Here is a 24,008-nt window from a genome sequence, read left to right as displayed (position 1 = left end):
AAGACCTTCATACCTTCTTACAAAGACAGTGGCCGCCTGTGCGGCAACTTGCGTCTTAGTAATGCAAAAGAACATCTCCAGAAACGCCCTCAGCACAGGAACGCCGAGCGTCCGAAAGACACCCTCGCAAGGTGCTTGCCGAGCGTACTGGAGAATGTCTCTACTTATAGGACGTCGAGCACCTCCAAAAGCTTCCTCACGTCTAAATTGCCCTTCTTATGCCGAACCAGAGACATAAGTTGTTTGACTGTGCAAAGCAGCTTGCCAGACGTCAAACTTATGCTCTTTCGAAGTAAAGCGAACGTTACATAACGTATACGGAGCGCCATGAGGAGAGGAGACGAATACTGAGTTGCTCCTCCAAAAAGGTGGAATCAAGAATGTCCTTGATTACCATATTCTTTTGGAATGCTAGCGAGGTTGAAACAGCTCTAACTTCATGAGCGTTCACTCGCAGGAGGCTCAAATCACTCTTCTGGCAAGATGAATGAGCCTCCTTAATAATGTATAAATGAGCGTTCACTCGCAGGAGGCTCAAATCACTCTTCTGGCAAGATGAATGAGCCTCCTTAATATGTCCCTTAGGAAAAGAGCCAGTGCATTCTTCGAAAAGGGTAAATGTGGTCTCTTCCTGAGCACCACAAATTACCCGAAGGACCTCTTACTTCCTTCGTTTAAGTAAATAAAATTTGAGAGCCCTGACAGGGCACAGGACTCTTTCATCCTCTCGTGACGAGAGCTTCTTAAGGAGGCGCGAGTCCTTCCGAGAGCTCCAACCCGTGTGGGGAGGACGCCTCGGAGGACGAGAAGCAATCCTTCAAGATTCGTGCACGTGCTCGATCTTCGGCAGCCTGGGAAGCGACAACAGGACCTGCCGAAAGGAAGCCAGATCAGCATGAAAAACCCGTAACCCTCCTTCGGCTTTTGACATGCCCTCTCCCTGGTTTCCTGGGAGTCCGACAGAGGTCTAGGCCTAGAGGCGTTATGGGGCCGATCTGACGTTCCCTCCTGACGAGAGAGAGGACGTGAAGCGTCCTCTTCTCTAAAGCTTCTTAGAGGGCGCGAGTCCTTCCGAGAGCTCAACCCTTGCGCGGGGAGGACGCCTCGGAGGACGAGAAGCAATCCTTCAAGATTCGTGCACGTGCACGATCTTTAGCAGCCTGGGAATCGTCAACAGGTCCTGCCGAAGGGACGCCAGATCGGTGGGGAGCCCCCGTAACCCTCTTGCGGCTTTCGACATGGCCCTCTCCCTGAGTCCTGGGAGTCCGACAGAGGTCCAGGCCTAGAGGCATTATGGGGCCGATCTGACGCCCCCTCCACAACACAAGGGGCACTACACTTCACAACACTGATTGGAGAGCGAGCACTTTAGTCTAAATTACTTGATGTAATCCTCTAGCAGACACTTCTTCTAGGCCCAGTAAGCCATACCGCAACAGGGTTAGGCAAAATAAAATCTACAGGAGGTTAGAAGGTTCATTATTTCTAACTTCTGTTTACTGTGGAGGAAAACTCCTGATTCTAACACGCTCTAAAATGCGTACATGAATCCTACTTCTTCCGTAATCAGTCACACATTACACTAATTACATGAACTTATGCAAAGAAAACATGTAAACGTCAATATTACTAAGCGAGTGTCTACCGAAAGTTCCGGTAGCCTCACCTTACCCCATGCAGACAACAAAGTCTGAAACTAGGCTAACTAGCTTCAGACATCAAATGCAATGAAAAAATTTACGATAGCGTATGCCTAGCCACAAATCCAAGTCAATAATCGAAAGAATAATTAGGATACTTAAGCGGCTAATGAAGTTTCAAAATCCTAGGCGGAGGTCTGTAAACAGTTGTTTACCGACCGGCGACAGAAAAAATATGAATAGAAAATGGGAATAGTTCCTGATATCCGCTCCAGCGGCGGGAATGGTACTACCACCTGGCCGCCCACTGCGTGTGCCGCGAATTTTGAAATTCTGTCGGACTTCGGAGAATACAGCTATATATATATCTGTCAGGTAAGTTTCATGAACAAAAGTATTTTTAATACAGTAGTTCTAATACATATAACTGTGTTCATTAAGTACGTACTGGTATAAATTTTACTACAGTTCTTGTCTGTTTCCAAAACCGAGACATGCCATAAGGCGAGTTCTTTGACAGCCTATTTTAAACAATAGTTCTCATTCTAAACCTGGCCAAAGATGGTAGATTTTCATGCAGTTCTGATGAATCTGACTTAACCTTACATTCTATCATAAAGGACTACATTAGCCAATTAGGCTAGCCTACAGCCACCATATTAGGTTAGGTTGACTGAGAGGGGAGGTTCTAGTAAATTTATTAGGGACCCGCACTCCAAGGAAGATTATGTCCTAGGCTGCAGCCAGCAGTAGATTTAAAAGGGGGATGCGACCTGGTCAAAGGGCTCCCCATGAATATGAATATTAGTACATTGTTTGCGTTCAACAAATTATTAGAGCAAAAATTTGCTGAGTTAATGATTATTTCAACAACTGGACAGCAACAAAAATAAAAACTACTACTGAGTGTATAGATATGTGTGCATGCATAAATAAATATTGATATACGTATATACCTTAAGGGTAGATCTAGGGTACCTATCCGCAGCGTCCCAGACTATGGCAGTTGCGGTTTTTCTATGCAGTTTTACCTATTGAACAAGAATTTAAAGTAATATTTATTCGGGCGACTGTAATTAACCCCCAGGGGCCAGTACTAAACACGGCAAAATACATTGGACGCCCCAATCCCTAGTGGATGTTGTATCCGCGGTTATGTTTCTTGAAGGGTAATTCTAAAGAATAGTTCCGCACGGACTGCAAGGAACATAACCACGGATACGACATCCACTAGGGATTGGGGCATCTAATGTATTTCTCCGTGTTTAGTACTGGCCCCTGGGGATTAATTACAGTCGTCCGAATAAATATTACCTTAAATTCTTGCTCAGTAATTAAAATAACATAAGAAAACGTCAATTGCCACAGTCTAGGCCACCGCGGATTGCTTCTGTAGAAATACCACCGTAAGTATGTACATGTTACCTATCTATATAATCCTAAGTGGGCCGCCGGCTCCCTCACCCCTGAAAGATTTCTAGATCTGCCCCAGTTTATCTCTGTACAGCCTAGAAATTGGGGTAAAAAAGTATTTTTGATGGCACTAAACAATAACTATGTAAGTAACAAACTAGCTACCATAACTACATTTCACAAACTTTAAAATAAATTGAAACAAAGTAAAAGTAAATGTTAAGAAGACAGCAGCACAAAGATATTGTTTATTAATAGTATATTCTTTGGCTAAACAATACAGAAGAGTGCAGCCTATATAATGCAGTACAGGCTAGATAAGCTATGAAATTCACCAATATAATGAGTTACTGTTTTTTTATAATGAGAAAGTTAGTTTTTTTATAGTCTATTTTTGCTGGTACTAGACACAGCATCCTGCTGACCTTCCATCATATAGGCCTAGTATCAGCCCGTCAGTGATTAACGTAAAACAAAATACCCTAAATTTCTCATTACAGGCTATCAGAGTAAATTTCTCAAATGATCTCACTTGTACTAAATTATTTACAGCTTTTTCAATATACAGGTAGTCCCCATGTTAAGACGTTCCGAGGTTAAGGCGCTTCTCAATTATATTCATCAGACATTATTTCCAGGGTTACGGCGCCTACAACACTCATCTGGCAGATGAAATATGACACCAAAAATGCAAAATAATCAATATTAGGTTTTTTTTATGAAAAATGCAATAAAAATGCAGTTTACATAGTTTTCAATGCACCCAAAGCATTAGAAGTAAGGTTTTCTTAGGATGTTTTACGATGTTCCGGCGTACGACGCGTCTCAAGAATGGAAGCCCTGTCGTAACCCAGGGACTGCCTGTATAGTTTAACCGAAGATCAATTAATAACCCCTTCATGCAACTGTCTTCTTGGCATTTACCACAGTGAATGTTTGCAAGTAATTTTTTAGCCTGTTTCCCCAGAATAAATCATCAGAGCAAAGTAGTCAGTAAGCTGCGGGGGCCTGAGTGTGCTAGCCTAACCACTTGCTGTAGTATAGCCTTACAGGGAAAGACGTAGCGTACCCCATATCCTAGATGATTTTGACTGTTTAATTACCAAAAACAGACCTTACAAAAACAACTTCGTACTTGGGTATTATGGGTTAGACCAAGTGCCCACAATGACCTAGCGGGATATAGGGCTACCCCATTTTGTCACCTGTCCCGTTCGTCACCAAAAATACTCCATTGTGAAATCTGTTTTGTCACTGTTAATCCCTGTTCCTTAGACTGCAATAATACACCTTCAAAATTAATTTTTTTTTCTCTCCTGTTGTACATCGACATAAACTAATTAGGGCGTTCACGACAACATTTTTATGGGTTTAACTTCCGTTGAAATTATGCTACATTGTAAGGCAAATTTAAAAACCTGTTATAAATGAAAAATTGTCTTTGTCCTCCACAACAACTTATGTATGCTACTACATTGTAAGACAACTATAATAAACATGTTATTGTTATAATACAATTAAGTTTGTTCATACTTACCTGGCAGATATATATATAGCTGTATTTTCTGAAGTCCGACAGAATTTAAAAATTCGCGGCACACGCAGTGGGCGGCCAGGTGGTAGTACCCATTCCCGCCGCTGGGAGGCGGATATCATGGAACTATTCCCCATTTTTGCTATTCATATTTTAATCAGTGCCACTGGTCTCCTGAGGGGAGGTGGGTGGGCACTTTAATTATATATATCTGCCAGAAAAGTATGAACAAACTTAATTGTATTATAACAATAACATTTTGTTCATGAAACTTACCTGACAGATATATATATAGCTGAATCCCACCTTCGGATGGTGGGAAGAGACAGAATAGGATTTTTGGGAAACTAAATTAAGTAGATGATATACATCTTGGTTCCTGACCTGTTAGCATAGCCGACTTCGTGATTACTGTCACCAAAGTCTACTTCTGCGTTACTAGAGTTGCCAGCGAGGTAGAGACCTGTAATGCTGGTGCGCTCTAGATGATCTGTCAACGGGGGCGTGACCACAATGTGACTAGACCATATGACCATACTTCTGAGGGCACCGAAGCTAAAACCACCACCTGACCTAACCTATCAAAGTTAGTTCCATAACTTCTAGGCTAAAGAAAGGACAACGCCGCCTCAAGCGACCAACCCTTCAAAGTTAAAAGCACACCTATCCTTTTCTATAGGATAGGATTCGTGTTGCTTCTTGCACCCAATAATATATCTACGGATATGTATGGTCCTAGAGGCGACTTACGGATCTGAAATGTCGTCTTCACATCCCGTCGGGAGTGTGAAAGCGAACACAGAGTTGCTTCGCTAAAGCGTGGCACTCAGGATGTTACTGAGTGGTCATGCTCTGTTGAATTAAATGCTTCCGAGGCGCGCCCTCACCTCTTAAGAGCATTCATATTAAGAAAAAATCTCAAATCTTTATGCAAACATAATGAATGGGACCTCTTAAAAGAACTCCTTGGCTATAATGCCAGGATGTTCTTGGACATGAACCAGTCTGGTCTTTTTACGGAACACCGCAGATTGTCGGGAGTGTGAAGCGAACCCAGAGTTGCTTCGCAAAAGCGTGGCACTCAGGATGTTACTGAGTGTCATGCTCTGTTGAAATGCTTCCGAGGCCGCGCCCTCACCTCTTGAGCATTGATATTAAGAAAAAATCTCAAATCTTTATGCAAACATAATGAATGAGACCTCTTAAAAGAACTCCTTGGGCTATCATGCCAGGGTGTTCTTGGACATGAACTAGTCTGGTCTTTTTACGGAACACCGCAGATTGTCCGTTGACCTTGACTTTCTATAGTTGTTTTATCAAGATAAAACTTGAGAGACCCTACAGGGCACAGGACTCTCTAATGCCCTTGCCCAATAATTTGTGCCATACCCTTGGTCTCCAAGCCTTCGGGGTCAATGGTTAGACAGGTTTTCGGTTCTTATCAAGAACGGAAGGCTTAGCGGACAGACCGCATTATGTCCTTTAAAGCCAAAACCTCTGATGATGGCTAAAACCTCACTAACCCTCCTTGCCGTGGCTAGAGCGGTTAGAATATTAGCCTTTCTGGTCACGTGTATTAAGTTCGCAGAAAGGATAGGTTCGAAATGCTTTTGGCATCAGAAACTCAGACTACGTCTAAGTTCCATGCCGGAACCTTTGATCCAGAGAATTTCAAGATCTCCACAGACCTCAAAGATCGTGAAGCTTTGTTGTTTGACAGAACCGAATCTCTGAGCCTAGAGGCCGTCAACAACATATTTGCATATTCTACAATAGTTATGGACTTCTATCTTTATCTCATACTTCATACGGAAAGATAGAACCATAACGAAATTCACAGAGGTCGAGGTGGAGGAACAGTCATTTCCCTTCACTACCTCCAGAAACGGCCCCCTCCGATTGAAAACTGAAAATAGGCAGCACTGCTTTGCCTTGGCCAAGAGATTGCCATTAATCTTGAAGCTCTTATCGCTTCTCGATAGTCTGAACGCCTTCAGTCAGAGAGGAGAGATATTAGATACTTCACTAAGTGACGATGTTAGATTACACAGATTCTCTCGGGAAGGGTCTTTGGACAATTCTCTGAATTACCTGACCTCTGTGAATCCAACCTCTTAGAGGCCAACATGTGGAGACTAAAGCTAATCCTCTAGGATCATGAATAAGGGAACAACTTAAGAGGAAGCTCCTTCGTCTTCAATATTACGAAAAACTTAACGAAAGGACGCCCTCAGTCTCTCCTCACTTTCGACAATACTTCTAAGTGAGGATTAGTCAGACGTCAGTAGTTGTTGCCTTCGATCGAGAAGACCCGCACGGACGTGCACTAGTTTAACGAACCTCTTGAGGATCGTTACGTTCCGTGCCCAAGCCCATAACCAATTCTCTCTTCTCGAGTATGAGAGAGCTGAGAAATTATCCGAGATGATTTGGGCCACTCGATCCAACCTCACCCTTCGAGGAACTGGAGAGCCGACCAATTTGGCTTCCAATTCTTCCAGACAATGTGCCAGAACATCTGTTCTCTGTTCGGATGTCTGGCACCCTCTCGCTATCACCCGAGGTGATCCTCAAGCCGTTGAGAGAAAATTAGAATTACAAGATCTTTGATGTTATTCCAATTTCTTCGTGAGGAAAAATTTGTAGGAGGTCTGAATTGCTGTTTATTCAGGGAAAACAAGCTTCTCCAGCGAGGAAATGGTCCCCAGCAAACTCATCCATTCCCTCACTCCGCCTGCTTCCTTCCTAAATAAGGCTGCGCTTTGCATAAGCAGGAGAGCATTATTATAGTGCTATGCCGCGGTAGATTCGTACAGAATGTTACCGTGCGGTAAACCCGGCACCTAACCAAGTATAAAAGATATCTTGTTGAAATTTTCTAAGTTAAACGGGCAGGTATGATCATTCAAGATTACTAGAAATTTCCTCAACCCGAGGCTAAAATCCATGATTGTAGGGCAGAGAGACGGTTTATTCAGCCATTCCCGCAAGGGAGAGAGACGTAACCAAACGCGCGTGACACCGAGCTAGCCGGTTACTGCGTAGATCACAGTAATTGCAGCCTTGATCATCGTCTCGCACTATGTGCCTGAGTTGCCAGCTACTCCTTTTACGAAGGGATAGGTATGAAATTATCGAGCAAAAGGGAACTCTCAAGCAGGCATATTTAAACGAAACAAAATTCGCTAAATACAGAAGCTGAGTTGGTGTGCAGTTCAATTAGAATACTTCTCGTCTAAGTCGCAATCCGTAGAAATAACTAGGATATCGCCTACCCCTCGGACAATTCACTGCTTAGTAATCATGTCGCGAGGTTAATATACGTAGTATATTTATAGTATTCTGAACAACGATCTCCATCCTAAATTCTTTCCTTCAAGAAAACAAAATAAGGATTGGAGATCGACCACCTTCGATCTCTATCAAAAAGAGTGAAGGAGAAGTCTTCCTCGAAGGAAAGCTTCAATGGTGAACCAGAATACTATCTGCCTGAGTTGCCAGCTACTCCCTTTACGAAGGATAGGTATGATATTATCGAGCAAAAGGAAACTCTCAAGCAGGCCTATTTAAACGAAACAGAATTGCTAAATACAGAAGCTGAGTTGGTGTTGTCGTAACAATACCTGAAGAGTTGTTCTTACTCCGAAAACTCTTGGAAGGTTGAAGGGAGTGTCAAATAAATACATTAGAACAACAGTTCTTTCGGCTTCTATCCGCAGAGGTAAATACGATATGGCGTATATGACTTGACCCATGCGTTAGCAAAATGACGCAAAGATAAACTACGTAAGTATTGTAGTAATTTGAACATCGAATTCTCTACTACATCTTTCCTGGACGAGGAAGAGAGAAAGAAAGGAAAACGACTGTCCACGTTCTAATGAACGAGACTTTTAAAAGAACTCCTTGACTCTTTGCCAAGACTCTTTTCCAAGAAAAGGGAGTAACATTCGAATAGAGATCATCAAGAGAGAACCGAGGATCGAAAAAGACCGTTCAATGTTCTTATGATATTGGACAAAAGACTTCCTGGATAGTCTACAAGTCTTTCTCTTAACCCCGGATGAGCCTCTGAAAATGAATGAGAGCTCTTCCGAAATTTGTTAATGAGTTTATCCGCTTAAACGATAAAAACGTTAAAATCTATGTCAATGAGAACTACCCCATTTATGAGGGGTCCCCCACTTAAATGACAATGGGGAAAACGTCCTGACTTGACAAAACTATTAGCACTTTGCTAATAGGGGAAAACCCTTTAACATGACCAAAAGTCACCCAGGAATCCGAGTATATAATCTTCCCGATTCTCAAAGAAATCGATGAAGAGGAAAGAGGGATCGAAGAAAAAATTCGGGTATGTCTCTCCGCTAACTCCGAATCCTTTTAAAAATTTCTGTAAAGAAATGTCCTCAACAGCAAATAAGACGCCTTCAACAAGTCTTTTCTCTCGCAAAGCGTCCTGCCGAGCTTCCACCGAAGCGTCCTGGCGAATGTCCACAAAAGCGTCCTGCTGAGCGTCCTCAAAAGCGTCCTGCTTAGCGTCCTGCTGAGCGTCCTCAAAAAACGTCCTGCTTAGCTACGAGCGTGTCTGAGCAGAGAACACCAAGTCTTCTAACGACCGTTTTCAGAGAGGAACTCGTTGAGCGCCTTGATGCATGCAAGGCCCGCCAAGAGGCGTCCTGGCGAGCGACCTTGCCAACATCTCAATGTTATGACGAACCGCGTTTTGCGTATGACATTGAATATTTTTAAGGGACGTCCCTCATGCGAGTCTCCATGGAGAGCCGCACGCTGCTCCTGAAGAGTGTGAACACTAAAGGAAGACGTATGGCTTTCGTCTTCCGCAAGGTGCTTGCCGAGCGTCCTGGAGAATGTCTCTACTTATAGGACGTCGAGCACCTCCAAAAGCTTCCTCACGTCTAAATTGCCCTTCTTATGCCGACCAGAGACATAAGTTGTTTGACTGTGCAAAGCAGCTTGCCGGCCGTCAAACTTATCAGCTTGCTTTATCGAAGTAAGCGAACGTTACATAACGTATACGGAGCGCAATGAGGAGAGGAGACGAATACTGAGTTGCTCCTCCAAAAGGTGGAATCAAGAATGTCCTTGATTACCAAATTCTTTTGGAATGCTAGCGAGGTTGAAACAGCTCTAACTTCATGAGCGTTCACTCGCAGGAGGCTCAAATCACTCTTCTGGCAAGATGAATGAACCTCCTTAATAATGTATAAGTGATATATACATGAGCGTTCATATACATGAGCGTTCACTCGCAGGAGGCTCAAATCACTCTTCTGGCAAGATGAATGAGCCTCCTTAATAATGTATACATGATGTATACATGAGCGGTCACTCGCAGGAGGCTCAAATCACTCTTCTGGCAAGATGAATGAGCCTCCTTAATAATGTATAAATGATATATACATGAGCGTTCTCGCAGGAGGCTCAAATCACTCTTCTGGCAAGATGAATGAGCCTCCTTAAATGTCCCTTAGGAAAAGAGCCAGTGCATTCTTCTAAAAGGGAAAATGTGGTCTCTTTACTCTTTCATCCTCTCGTGACGAGAGAGAGGACGTGAAGCGTCCTCTTCTCTAAAGCTTCTTTAGGGGGCGCGAGTCCTTCCGAGAACTCCAACCCCTGTGTGGGGAGGACGCCTCGGAGGACGAGAAGCAATCCTTCAAGATTCGTGCACGTGCACGATCTTTAGCAGCCTGGGAAGAGTCAACAGGTTCTGCCGAAGGGACGCCAGATCGGTGGGAGCCCCCGTAACCCTCTTGCAGCTTTCGACATGCCCTCTCCCCCCCCTGAGTCCTGGGAGTCCGACAGAGGTCCAGGCCTAGAGGCATTATGGGGCCGATCTGACGCCCCTCCCTCCACAACACAAGGGGCACTACACTTCACAAACACTGATTGGAGAGCGAGCACTTTAGTCTAAGATTACTTGATGTAATCCTTTAGCAGACCACTTCTTCTAGGCTCGTAAGCCATACACAGGGTTTAGTTTAGCAAAATAAAAATCTACAGGTAGGTTAGAAGGTTCATTATTTCTAACTTCTGTTTACTGTGGAGGAAAACTCCTGATTCTAACACGCTCTAAAATGCGTAAATGAATCCTCCTTCTTCCGTAATCAGTCACACATTACACTAATTACCTTATGCAAAGAAAACATGTAAACGTCATTATACTAAGCGAGTGTCTACCGAAAGTTCCGGTAGCCTCACCTTACCATGCAGACAACAAAGTCTGAAACTAGGCTAACTAGCTTCAGACATCAAATGCAATGAAAAATTTACAATAGCGTATGCCTAGCCACAAATCCAAGTTAATAATCGAAAGAATAATTAGGATACTTAAGTGGCTAATGAGTTTCAAAAATCCTAGGGCGGAGGTCTGTAAACAGTTGTTTACCGACCGGCGACAGAAAAAAATATGAATAGAAAATGGGAATAGTTCCTGATATCCGCCTCCCAGCGGCGGGAATGGGTACTACCACCTGGCCGCCCACTGCGTGTGCCGCGAATTTTTAAATTCTGTCGGACTTCAGAAAATACAGCTATATATATATCTGTCAGGTAAGTTTCATGAACAAATTTAAAATTTTTTTCATCCTCCAGAACCACTTTTAAAATAAAATTAATTACATATTATTAATCAGAAGGAAAGGATCGTAGGGGGTAGGGAGGGAATAGTAACAAGTGTTGGGACAGTCACACGTGGTACCTCAGTGCCACATAGATAATTAGGGAAAAAAACCGCATGGTACAGGGGTGGACCATGTACGATCAATGTGTACAACCCCAAGAAAAGTACATTATAACGCGTCCTGACACCGGAGTAGAGGTCTTTAGCTCCGTTTCTCATCAACAACAAATCGCGTCTGATGCCCATCTCTGATGTCAGGACGCGTTATAATGTACTTTTTTTGGGGTTGTACACATTGATCGTACATGGTCCACCCCTGTACCATGCGGTTTTTTACCCTATCTACAAGACACTTAGGTACCAGGTTTGCCTGAAACAATGTTTCATAAGGTCTGAAATGGATACACACTCTCTAATCCTCTCCCTCGATTTTATTTCTTAGGGCGTTCGCGACAGTATTTTTACGGGTTAAGCATTCCGCTGAAATTAGGTATGCTACATTGTAAGATAAATGTAATGAACTGTTAAACCTGATAAACTTTTTATCCTCCAAAACAACTAGATTCTATGAGTCAGATTGACCCACATTTTTATACTGTTGCATTTTAGTTTCTTAAGCAGTGACAAAACGGGGGTAGATCTAGGGTATTTATCCGCGGCGACCTACACTATGGCAGTTGCGGTTTTTCGATGCAGTTTTACCTACTGAACAAGAATTTTAAATAATGTTTATTCAGACGACTGTAATTAACCCCCTAGGGGCCAGTACTAATCACGGCGGAATACATAGGGCGGCCCCTAATCCCTAGTGGATGTCTTATCCGCGGTTACGTTCCTTGCAGTCCGTGCGGACTGCTTCTGTAGAAATACCGAAACGGGTTCAAAAAAATGTGACGAACCGGACTGGTGACGAATTGGGCAGATCCCACATAGCCTATACCGATGTGCAGCTAGCCTAGGCTTACTGAACGGCATTTTCAACCACATTTAGGTTATTTATTAATAAAAATTATTTATTAATAAATAACCTAAATGTGGTTTTATAAATAAATGTGATACCTTGACTAAGATTGAAATACCTAGTAGGTACCTAAGATTCGCCTATCCTCAACTTTAAATTGCAATACTTGACTCAAAACATTTTGTTGCAATTCCTAATTGGAAAAATTTGGCTGCAATTCCTAACTGGAAACATTCAGTTGCAAACCCTATTCCTAAATGTGAACATTTAAAGTGAAATTCCCATTCCTAACTCGAAAGACTCTGGCTGCAATTCCTACCTCGGAACACTGAGCTTGACCCAAAACCTCCAAAACAAATGCAAAAGCAGTGGGCAACACTGAGGCCCATTTTCGAGTGAGGGTCTTGGGGTCGGGGCGAAGCGAGGGGGTCGCTGGGGCCCGAATTCCGACCGAGGGCCGAAAATCAGGAAAAAAAATCGGCGGAGGAATTTCGCGCGAAAATAATGTCATTCATTCTCTCCATCTTGTTTCCCGACCCAGCACAATTTGTTCCTAGTGACATGTCAAATATAAGGCCTAGTTGCAGCCCTGCACACCCCTTCCTACCTGGTGACAGCCCTTCTGCGTGATACGAGCCCTTGGGGGAACACACGAGGCTCCGAGTTGGTCGGGACAGAGCGCGAGGAAAGCCTCTCACACATAAAGCAGACTTTAGCCAAATGGATATTAGCGTAAACATGACCGGCGCTTTGGCGGGCATTTACCTCTTCGAAATAAACTTCTCTCCTGTGTGCTGGATGATGTAGAGTTCCGTCCCCGTTGCCACAGTTTCCGGGGGCTTGATCAGCCTAAACGGCTGGCCCTGTAGAAGAGGCATGAGGGCGCCGTCAGCCTCTTTGAGTTGAAGAAAAAATCACAAGAGGAGCTCGGCTCTCTCTCTCTACGTCTTTCGTTCGAAACCCACGAGCGTCCTGTTGTTTTGAGAAACATTTCTATTTGCATATTCTGTCTTATTTAGAGCTGGTGTTGGGCCGTTCCAAGTATAAAATATTGCTTTTAATTATAAATGAAGGATTTTGGAAAGGTAGAACTTGTCAAACAAGATATATTTTTATTTTGGAAAAGGAACCAGTAGAAAGTATCAACAAATAGGGAAGGCGGGAAATAGGATCCCCCCTCCATTCAGAAGAAACTTCCGCACAGCTGACAACGGAATTGTTTTTCCCTATGTGCATTTACCTGCCCGAATAAGTATCATGGACGTATAGGTACGGAAAACTGTGCAGTCATTTTTATTCAAGTCGTAATTTTAGTTCTGATTGGAGACGGTTTGCCGCAGGTGGATGGTAACCAGCTACTTACGTAACCCATTTTTAGGCAAGGCAACTCTTGAGCGCCCAGGAGCGTTGTCAGTAATTAAAGTTTTAACTATTTACATTAATCATTTGCATTATTGGAATGTATTAAGAGCGAAGCAACCATCATCAAGCAATGGTCTAGAATTTCTGAGCAGCTTGACTGGTTACAGCTGTTTATTGCTTAAAGGTAATTTACATGATATGAAGAAACCAAGTCGATCTTGTGATCGCACAATTTGCCCTTGAACGTCTCGCGCCTCATACCAAATCGATTTCCCAGTGGTGTGTGTCTCTCAACCACCCTCTGCCTCTCTTGTCTCGTGATATAATGCGTAGGTATGATTCTCTTATTGTATACCAAAACAGGAATTCTTGCATGGTAGGTGTGCAGAAAAGGAACCTATGTCAGGGTGCACAGGGAAATGAATGTCAAGCAATGGCGAGAAGTAGGTTCTAACAAAATCATAAACTTAGCGAAATGTCATGCAATTCTGAGATCTTAGGGTGGGTCGGAATGAAAGGCTGTTCAAAGCTAATATACGGTTATGCAGTTGAAAATATACTTATTCAAAAGTTTGCCTGATAAAATCATTGAGAGTAGCTTGTTATGATAATGTTATGCAAATTACTTGAACAGACGTTCTTTGACATATATAATTTGTCTTTAAATACATTAAACGACTTTAAAATCGAATGATTTCACGCTTATGCTTTATTTAGCGGCACGATTATGATTTTACAGTACAAACCTTGATCGCCGCGTTGTTGGGTTATGCAAGGCAACAATGAATCGTTTTTTTTAGCATAGCCATTGCAGGAAAGCATAGAAAATACGCAAGTGTAATCTAAATAGGTTAAATTATTTCATCCTTTAGTGGAATTTTTAAATTATTGAACCCTCCAGTGGAATTTTTCATTAATTTTCCTTTTTCCACATCGGAATATAGCTGTTTGAAACAGTTTTCACCCACCTGCCACCGCCCAACATCCGTGTCTTATGTAGATGTGCTTTGGAGCTGTGCCGTTACTTTTAACTCTGATCTTTAGTAGCCTACTTCCTGTTCATGCTGCCATGAACGGTGGTGTAATATATATTATATATCATATATATATATATATATATATATATATATATATATATTTGTGTGCGTGAATTTAAAAGCTGCAATTATGAATGTCTAAAACAATTAAAATAAATCAGCCTATTGATATTTTACCGTTCTAGGGACGCATATAACTGGAAGGAGTGGCTTTAGGAGGAGAGAGATCTTTAGGGATATGATTACTTCTATCCCAATACATCCTCGGCAGGTGATGGTACTAATTTACAGCTGGATGGTACTAGTAATGTCTGAGGGCAATGAATTATATATATATATATATATATATATATATATATATATATATATATATGTATGTATGTATGTATGTATATATGTATGTATATGATATATATATGTATATCTATATATATATATATATATATATATATATATATATATATATATCACCGTGACTTCATTATATAAACGAATACCACAGGGAAATGACAGGCAGAAGGTCAGTACCATACGATGCCTGAATAAAAAGGAGACGGCGCTTGGTACTAACCTTCTGCCTGCAATTTTCCTGTGGAATATATATATATATATATATATATATATATATATATATATTATATATATATACACGTGTAAGTTAAATTAATAGATAATCAATTTAAGTAAATTATTAAAATGCAAGAGAATATATGAGGGTAGAAATCATTGCACCTTTGCCTGAACTTCTTAAGTTCTAATTGCAAGACATCCTCAGGGAAACTGTTCCTCAGTCCAACGATGTGAGGAATAAAAGATCTCTAGAACTGAGAAGTTATACAGCGAGGCACATTGACTGCCTATATATTTGTGCTCCTGTTCAGCAAATCTGGTCGCTCTCGGCAGGAAAAGCTCTGAACGATCCCTGATATTTCAAGCAGAAGGTAGAATTCAGCGCTGAAATGGAAATTGACAGTAAAAGGTTTGAAAGGTGAAATAGGAGGAAGACTTCGAATTTGCACTAGGAATCAATTGTCAGCAGAGGGTGGAAAGTAAAATGGACGAAAGAGAATATTAAAGGAGGTACAGTAAAAGGAATAAAGAGGGATGCAGGTAGGGTCCAAAGGCACGCTGCAAAGAACCTAAAGTAATGCCAACAGTGCTCTGCATGAGGTCCACTGACGGCACTACCCGACTACGGGGGTGATATCGTTGACATGGTTGGATGGTACATTCTTAGCTCATTGAGGACTTACCATTCAACTCTTATTGGGTCAAGAAATAGGGTACATGGCTATTTTATCATTCAGGTGGTCTCCTATCCTAAGGGGGACAATGCATATTGTGAGGGGACGCACATAAGAGAATCGAATTTTTAAAGGCGTCTTCATATCGATTTTCTTTACAATGATCTGGGGAACTACTGGTTTCCAATTTGGGATTCCAACCTTTTCACTTTATCATGGAGAAGGAAAATTATGTCAGAGTGACCCCCGGACCTAGCGATTGGTCAAGGTATTAAAGGATAACTACTTTAAGTACAATGTTCATGTATTGACAAAAATTTAGAATTGTAAATATGAAGTTACAGTATTCATGTAAGTTTGTGTGTATTAAAAATACAATATGATGTGTATATGTACATAAAATTGTTATAATTATAAGAAGTTATTCAACTATCCATATATGGAGAAAAATAGTCATTATTGTATGCGTGAAGTGTGCATTTACTTGTATATAGCATGGTAATCTTCTTAGGCACGAAGATATGTTAATACATTTGTATTCCACATAGGAGAATGACAGGAGTTTTTAGTAGAAAATGCCCTACAGTTTCGTCGTCCAATGGACCTCTTCTTCGAGCGCTCTAAGAAGAGGTTCATTGGAGGACGAAACAGTTGGGCATTTTCTAAGAAAAACTTTCATTCTCCTATGTGGAATACAACGAAATTACTTGTATATGAATATCTGTGTGCATATATATATATATATATATATATATATATATATATATATAATAATATACATATATATATATATAACATTTGTGTAGGAAGGTATAGGGACTTCAGTACTTGAGGTGTTGCCTGGGTTTCTTTTTGATCCTTGATGTCGTTTGATGGTCGTAGAGTGTCCAGTGCTTGGGGGCAGGCTGACTGATCGATCAACTTTTTCTTACACATTTCTTTCCTTATTAGATGGGATTTTGTGATCCAGCTCTCGTTGAATATTTCTGGCAGCCACAGTTATTGTTTCTATGGACGATTTAAGTGCCCTTCATCAGCTCTATCCCGTAAGGAGTTAGTGTCATCAGTGGATCTCATGTGGTGCACAGTAGGTATTACTTAAGGTTCTTTGCAGCGTGCTTTCGACCGTAGCTGCAACCACATTCGTTCCTTTTAATGTACTTCCTTTTATTTTCTCTTTCTTCATCTTACTTTCCACCCTCTCTTAATACTTGAGTCATTGTGCAACTGCTTTGAGGTTTTCCTCCTGTTATTATTATTATTATTATTATTATTATTATTATTATTATTAAAAATAGTTTAACCATACCACTGAGCTGACTTTCAGCTCTCATAGGGCTGGCCTTTCCTCCTGTTACACCTTTCAAACCTGTTACTGTCAATTTCCATTTTAGCACTAAATGACCTCATAGGTCCCATGGCCTTTGGCCTAAATGCTATACTCAAATCATTCGTCAGCTCTAGTAGAGATGACCTCGTCACAGTCATCTATAAAGAGTTAATGAATGGGCCCTTGGTTTCGTGTGGGCTAGAATACACCTCCAAAAGGTTATTGTAGTGTAGCCGATGTAGTCTTTTTTGAGTTGTAAACATCTGTAGGCATTTAAGATATTTTTTGCTAACCATGTTTGTACACATCTTTCCTGTGGGAGCTGTGTTCTTCCTGAGGTTCCAACTCAGTTAATGATTCCTCATTGAGTGCGGCATCCCTCCTTGCATACAAATTTGTTTTGTATGGAACGGTAGATAATCAGGCTCTCCCCTTTCACCAATGTCATGGGTTCTTGAAATTCATCAGTTTTTTTTTATCAACCATAGTTTCTATGATATAGTCTGCATAGCCATTGTTCATTAATAACTGACGATTATGTTCTGTAGACATAAGCTCCGTCATTCCATTGAGGAGTGAGAGATGTGTATTTCTTGTGATAGAAGTTTACTCTCGACGTGGTTTGGAAGTCACGTAAAGCCGTTGGTCCCGTTGCTGAATAACCACTGGTTCCATGCAACGTAAAAACACCATATAAACAAACAAAACAAACAATCAAGCTACAGCTAGCATTCTTTGCATTAGGATATATAATTTTTCTCCTGAATTATCCTTCTGGCTGTTTAACCAGGAATCCCAGAATCAGAAGTCTCCTCTTACAGGCCTTATCAGCCTCATGTATTGTGGCAAAGATATCATTAATGTACTGGCCATAAATCTTGACTTTTGATGTTGTACTGTATGATCAAGCTCCTCGGATGAGAGAGAAAAGGACCTCTATAGTAAAGGCCTTCAACACAAAATACCAACCGAAGTGAAGATTAAACAAGAAGAAAGCAGATTTTAAAAAAGAACTTAAGACTCTCCTATTCAGCAGGAGCTACGATACTAACGAGAAAACACTAAAAGACACTTATTATAAAAATATATAAGAAACACCTTATTTTGAAAGAGTACAAAGGCCCGCCAGAGAGGGAATCATCCCTGTGGAGGGCCTTACATGAAACCAAGCACAGAGGACATCTTTGGGCAGGGAAAGTGGGCTCATGATGGATCATCTGTATTATACCCTATTCAGAATGATGTCGGTTGGGCCTCGACTGCAACGTTTATGAAGGAGATTTCCACATCAAGAAAAAAAAGATGCCATCTTTCAGTCCTTTTTCTTGAAGGAGAGGGATCAACTTCTCCTCCGGTAATGTGTGCTGGGGATGTACTAAGATTCGTTTGTTTGTTTGTATGGTGTTCTTACGCTGCATGGAACCAGTGGTCATTCAGCAACGGGACCAACGGCTTTATGTGACTTCCGAACCACGTCGAAAGTGAACTTCTGTCACCAGAAATACACATATCTGAGCCCCCAATAGAATGCCCGAGAATGGAACTCGCGGCCACCGAGGTGGCAGGCCAATACCATACCGATCACGCCACTGAGGCACTGATGTACTAGGTGACCAGCCTGATGCCCAGTCACCTTATACTTCTTCGGGAGAAAACAATGCCCGGCTGGCTTTTCACCTCGTTTACGGGAGTGACCTCTTCAGCAGTTGTGACAAAGTTTTCCCTTCTGGGGTCCTGAGGCTTGTACGTATAATTATGCTTTTCCAATCAGGAGGGCAGCTTGGTTTTATGTGATAGATAATTCATTAGCTCCAATCAGTAATGCATTTTTGCTTACTCGGGGCGTAAGCCTACAAACTTCTTTATTGTTTTGTTGTTGTTCTTCTTCTTGATATTAGTTCCTCGTTGGACGAGTGGGTTACGTGCTCGCCTACCGATTCGGTAGTCGAAGTTCGATTCCCCGCTCTGCCAACGTGGAATCTCAGGAATTTATTTCTGGTGATTAGAAATTAATTTCTCGAAATAGTGTGGTTCGGATCCCACAATAAGCTGTAGGTCCCGTTGCTAGGTAACCAATTGGTTCTTAGCCCCGTCAATATAACTAGTCCTCCGGGCTAGCTCTGGTTAAACGAAGATATCTTTTCTTCTTGGTGTTGTTGTTCTTGTTGGCATTGTAGGGAAGGTCTCGGGAAAAGGCTAAAAATGTCTCAAAAAGATGTTTCGCATCGATTTAAAGATACAGGAATGAAAATGTAAAAAAAAAATTAATAATGTGGATGTTAAACAGTACTGAACAATTATTTCTAATCAAATATAGCGTGTTTATTCTAATTTTTGGTGAAACAGCGCGCTATTTGACCAAAAATGTAAGCACGCGCCAGAGTAAGTTGGAGGTCGGATCACCTCTTTTGTATATTAAATTGTTTTATTTCTCATCATCACTTCAATATATCAAGATCTCACAAAAATAATGCTGTGTATACCTAAATACTATTTCCAAAAGCTTTTCTTTAACTGTGGTTATTTGTAAATTTGTTTGCACGATATATACAATACATATATAAATAAGTTAAAACCCAGAGTAAGTATTTTGCATTTGTTTTGAAAGATACTCATACAGTGCCTTTAGTATTCGAAGGGTCAGTTACTGTTAGCAGTCATTTTGCGTAAGAGAATTCTGAACCACTGACAAAGCAACACAAAATATATGTAAAGTCTGTCTTTAGTATATTCCTTGACTTAATGAATGTAATTGGAATGCATTCCCTAATTCGGTCATTTCATCTACGTTATAGTGAACCATATCGTAACACTTGTTTCAGGTACTACCTTTTAGCAGCCTCTCATCATGAGTTCTGACTTGACAACTAGCTCGCTGGCCTCCAGGAATGTTTCTGCCACACCTGGTAGATTTGGATACAATGGAGATAAGAGTGCGCAAACAATCGAGAGTGGATATAATGGACGATTGGCGAAAGTTTTGACAAGCGTGCCAGCCTCTGCTCTGGCCGGGGCCCATTGGGCAACCCGAAATAAAAGGTAAGACTAAACACGGTTGCTTAACCATATGGGTGTCATCTTGATGGTGAAGAATATGGTGGGCATTTGAGTGTTGCCTAGATAGTGCCACCTTCAGACTCATTTTGCTTGAATATGAATGTATTCGCAAGTATCTTTTCCATATGTGATCATCAAATGCTAATGTTCAACCAGGCTTTTCGTTCTCCACGCAAAGTTAATATATGAATAACAGTGACTTACTTTACAAGTGTCTTTCTTTCAGCACCAGTTCTTTTAGCGACCCTACAGAATCCATTGGACTGCATCATACCACAAGGTCTAGTGTGGCAGATTCCACACCCCTGGCTCTCAGTGGGGTGTCTACTGGTAGTGCACAACTCGGGCACATGGGCACAGTGAGCTTTTCAAAGTCCTCTAAGGATGCCAAAGGACATCTGTCCTTTTCTTCTTCATCTGTCTTGGGAGGAGTCTCCGAGTCATCTTCAGACCAAGAGCAAAGGAACTTGTTCACACCACCCCAAGCTCCTCAGCCGGTTTTGAACTTGACTTCTGGCTCACTCGGCCTAGAACTAAAGGCCGGAAGTGACAAGGGCATCTCGTCTGTTAAGTCTCAAGGCTCTTCAAAGTTATTGTTAAGGTTGGTGGGTGAATTATTTTCCACTTTTGAGCTTTGCCATAACTGTAAGTGCCCATCAACTTGGATGGGTTATAACACCTCAATACTACTTAAAACTATATTCCTTTGCAGTGACAGTTCAGTGAAAAGATGCAGATTAGAGACACCCTCTAGCCAGATAAGTAACATAACCCCAAGCCCAGTAGAGGTGAGTAGCAAGTCAGAGGATATTGCAGTTCAAGGGCAAGGGATGCTTCAAGAGGATGCTGTTTCTCCTGACCTAATGGATGCTGAAGAAGCTAGCCAGGTTTGTCTTTAAGAAATTTTATTGCATAGCGTACAAATGATAAGTAATGATTGCATGTCACTGAAATATTAATATTATGGCCACAATATGGTGGGAAGATCGTATTACAAAGGAGGAAGTGGTCAATAAAATAGACTGAAACTGTAAAGACTGAAATGGTATGGGTGTGCCATGCGATTTGATAAGGAACAGTTGGTTAAAAACCTTAGATATGGAAGTAGCAGAATGAAAACCTGTAGGAAAGCAGAGAAAATTATGGGAAAAGAGGAATAATAATTCCAATATAAAAGTAAGTATTACAGGGAGGCATTAGAGGGAAAGGACATGTAGGTTAAGACAAGGAAGTGGATGTGTAATGTGAGAAGTTTCAAAGTAAAAGGGAGAGAGCTTTGTATGGCATGATAGAATTGAAAGAGGCATTTTGGACGATGCTGAGAATGTGAGGTATAGAAGATAAGTAAGAGAAAGAGTAATAAAGAGCCCTTACAGTAGAGTGTGTGTTTGAATATGTAGGCAGAGTGGTTGGTTTGGGGTAGAAATAAGTGTGACATCTCGTGTCTCAATGGTCGTTCAATATCTTCCTGGGAAAAGCAAAGCTAGAAGTAAAAAAAAGGACAGTAGATCTAGGTGCAAAAATGTGCGATAAGAAAAGGAGCCATGAATTGAGTGTAGAACAATTGATATTTGCATATAATGCAATACTGATTGGAGACAGTACAACTTTGTTGGCAAGAGGAGACAGTACAACAGTGTTGGCAAGAGGAGACAGTACAACTTTGTTGGCAAGAGGAAACAGTACAACAGTGTTGGCCAGAGGAGACAGTACAACAGTGTTGACAAGAGGAGACAGTACAACAGTGTGGGTAAGAGGAGATAGTACAACAGTGTTGACAAGAGGAGACAGTACAACAGTGTGGGTAAGAGGAGACAGTACAACAGTGTGGGTAAGAGGAGACAGCACAACAGTGTTGACAAGAGGAGACAGTACAACAGTGTTGACAAGAGGAGACAGTACAACAGTGTTGACAAGAGGAGACAGTACAACAGTGTTGAACAAGAGGAGCATTACACAGTGTGGGTAGAGGAGACAGTACAACAGTGTGGGTAAGATAGACATAAACAACAGTTGTGGGGAGAGGGGACAGTACAACATGTTGGTAAGAGGAGACAATTACAACCGTGTTGGTTAAGAGGAGACAGTAACAAAGTGTGGGTAAGAGGAGACAGTACAACAGTTGTGGGTAAGAGGAGAACAGTACAACAGTTGTGGGTAGAGGAACAGTACAACAGTGGCGGGTAAGAGAGACGAGTACAACAGTGTGGGTAAGATGGGATCAGTACACATGTGGGTAAGAGGAGACAGTACAACAGTGTGGGTAAGAGGAGACAGTACAACAGTGTGGGTAAGAGGGGACAGTACAACAGTGTGGGTAAGAGGAGACAGTACAACAGTGTGGGTAAGAGGGGACAGTACAACAGTGTGGGTAAGAGGAGACCAGTAACACAGTGTGGTAAGAGGAGTACAGTACAACAGTGTGGTAATAGAGGAGATACAGTACAGCAGTGTGGGGTAAGAGGAGACAGTACAACAGTGTGGTAGAGGAGACAGTCAAATTGTGGTAAGAGGGACAGTACAACAGTGTTGGCAAGAGGAGACAGCACAACATGTGGTAAGAGGAGACAGAACAACAGTGTTTGTAACATGAGGAGAACAGTTACAACAAGTGTGGTAAAGAGGAGACAGTACAAACAAAAGTTTGGGGGTTGCGTAAGAGGAGACAGTTACAACAGGTGGGTTAAGGAGGAGGACAAGTTACAACAGGTGTGGGTAAGAGGGGACCAGTTACAACAGTGGGGTTTAAGGAGGAACAAGTACAACAGGTGTGGGTAAGAGGGGACAGTACAACAGTGTTGCGCAAGAGGAGACAGCACAACAGTGTTGGGTAAGAGGAGACAGTAACAACAGTGTTCGGGTAAGCAGGGAGGAACAGCACAAACCGTGTGGGTAAGAGGGAGACAGCACAACAGTTGTTGGTAAGAGGACGAACAGCACAAGGCAGTGTGGGGTAATGAGGAGACAAGCACAACAGTGTGGGACAGGATTACAACAGGTGTGGGTAAGAGGAGACAAGCACAAACCAGGGGGGGTAAGGGAGGAAAGACAGTAGCAAAACAGTTTGGTGGGTAAGAGGAGACAAGTACAACAGTGTGTGGTAAGAGGAGACAGCACAACAGTGGTGGAAGAGGAGACAGCACAACAGTGTTGGTAAGAGGATGACAGCAGGCAACAGTGGGGTAAAGAGGAGCACAGTACAAACAGTGTTTGGGTAAAGAGGAGACAAGGCACACAGGTGCGTAAGAAGGAGCAGGTAAACAACAGTGTTTGGGGTAAGAGGAGAACCAGTAACAACAGTGTTGGGTAAGAGGAGACAAGCACAACAGGTGTGGGTAATAGGAGAGACAGCACAACAGTGTGGGTAGAGAAGCGAACAGCTACAACAGTGGGTGGGTAAGAGGAGACAGTTACAACCAGTGGGTGGCAAAGCAGGGATACCCAGTACAAACAGTGCTGGGTAAGAGGAGACAAAGCACAACAGTTTGTGGGTAAGAGGAGACAAGCACAACAGTGTTGGTTAAGAGGAGACAGCACAACAGTTGGGTAAAGAGAGGACAAGTACAACAGTGTTTTGGGCAAGAGGAGACAGCACAACAGTGTGCGGTGTAAGAGGAGACAAGCACAACAGTGTTGGCAAAGAGGAGACAGTAAAACAGGTTGTGGGTAAGAGGAAGACAGGCCACAAGCAGTTGTGGGTAAAGAGGAGAACAGCCACAAACAAGTGTGGGTTAAGAGGAGACAGCACAACAGTGTGGGTAAGAGGAGACAGCACAACAGTGTGGGT

General features: G+C 42.0%; 2 protein-coding genes across 4 annotated transcripts in view; one reads left to right on the top strand and one right to left on the bottom strand.

The window, feature by feature from the left end:
• LOC135212778 (tyrosine-protein kinase BAZ1B-like) overlaps nt 1–13,160 on the bottom strand; it is a 245,752-nt gene extending 232,592 nt beyond the window's left edge. For 2 of the 3 annotated variants that reach the window (XR_010313993.1, XM_064246550.1), the window contains exon 1: nt 12,957–13,160. Coding sequence is in view for 2 of the 3 variants with exons in the window: in XM_064246550.1 (XP_064102620.1) it covers nt 12,957–13,069 (113 nt within the window). In the remaining variant the exon portion in view is untranslated. The other variant, XM_064246551.1, reaches the window with a different exon arrangement.
• A 195-nt stretch (nt 13,161–13,355) lies between these two features.
• LOC135212777 (mutS protein homolog 5-like) overlaps nt 13,356–24,008 on the top strand; it is a 75,578-nt gene continuing 64,925 nt past the window's right edge. The window contains exons 1-4 of the mRNA XM_064246549.1: nt 13,356–13,460; nt 19,987–20,203; nt 20,448–20,822; nt 20,934–21,108. Of these exons, the coding sequence (XP_064102619.1) occupies nt 20,013–20,203; nt 20,448–20,822; nt 20,934–21,108 (741 nt within the window). The 5' untranslated portion in view covers nt 13,356–13,460; nt 19,987–20,012. The remainder of the gene's footprint in view (nt 13,461–19,986; nt 20,204–20,447; nt 20,823–20,933; nt 21,109–24,008) is intronic.

The sequence above is a fragment of the Macrobrachium nipponense genome, chromosome 41, assembly GCF_015104395.2.
Source record: "Macrobrachium nipponense isolate FS-2020 chromosome 41, ASM1510439v2, whole genome shotgun sequence".
Taxonomy (NCBI): domain Eukaryota; kingdom Metazoa; phylum Arthropoda; class Malacostraca; order Decapoda; family Palaemonidae; genus Macrobrachium; species Macrobrachium nipponense.
Note: the sequence above shows the minus strand (reverse complement) of the source record. Positions and strands in the feature narration are given on the sequence as shown.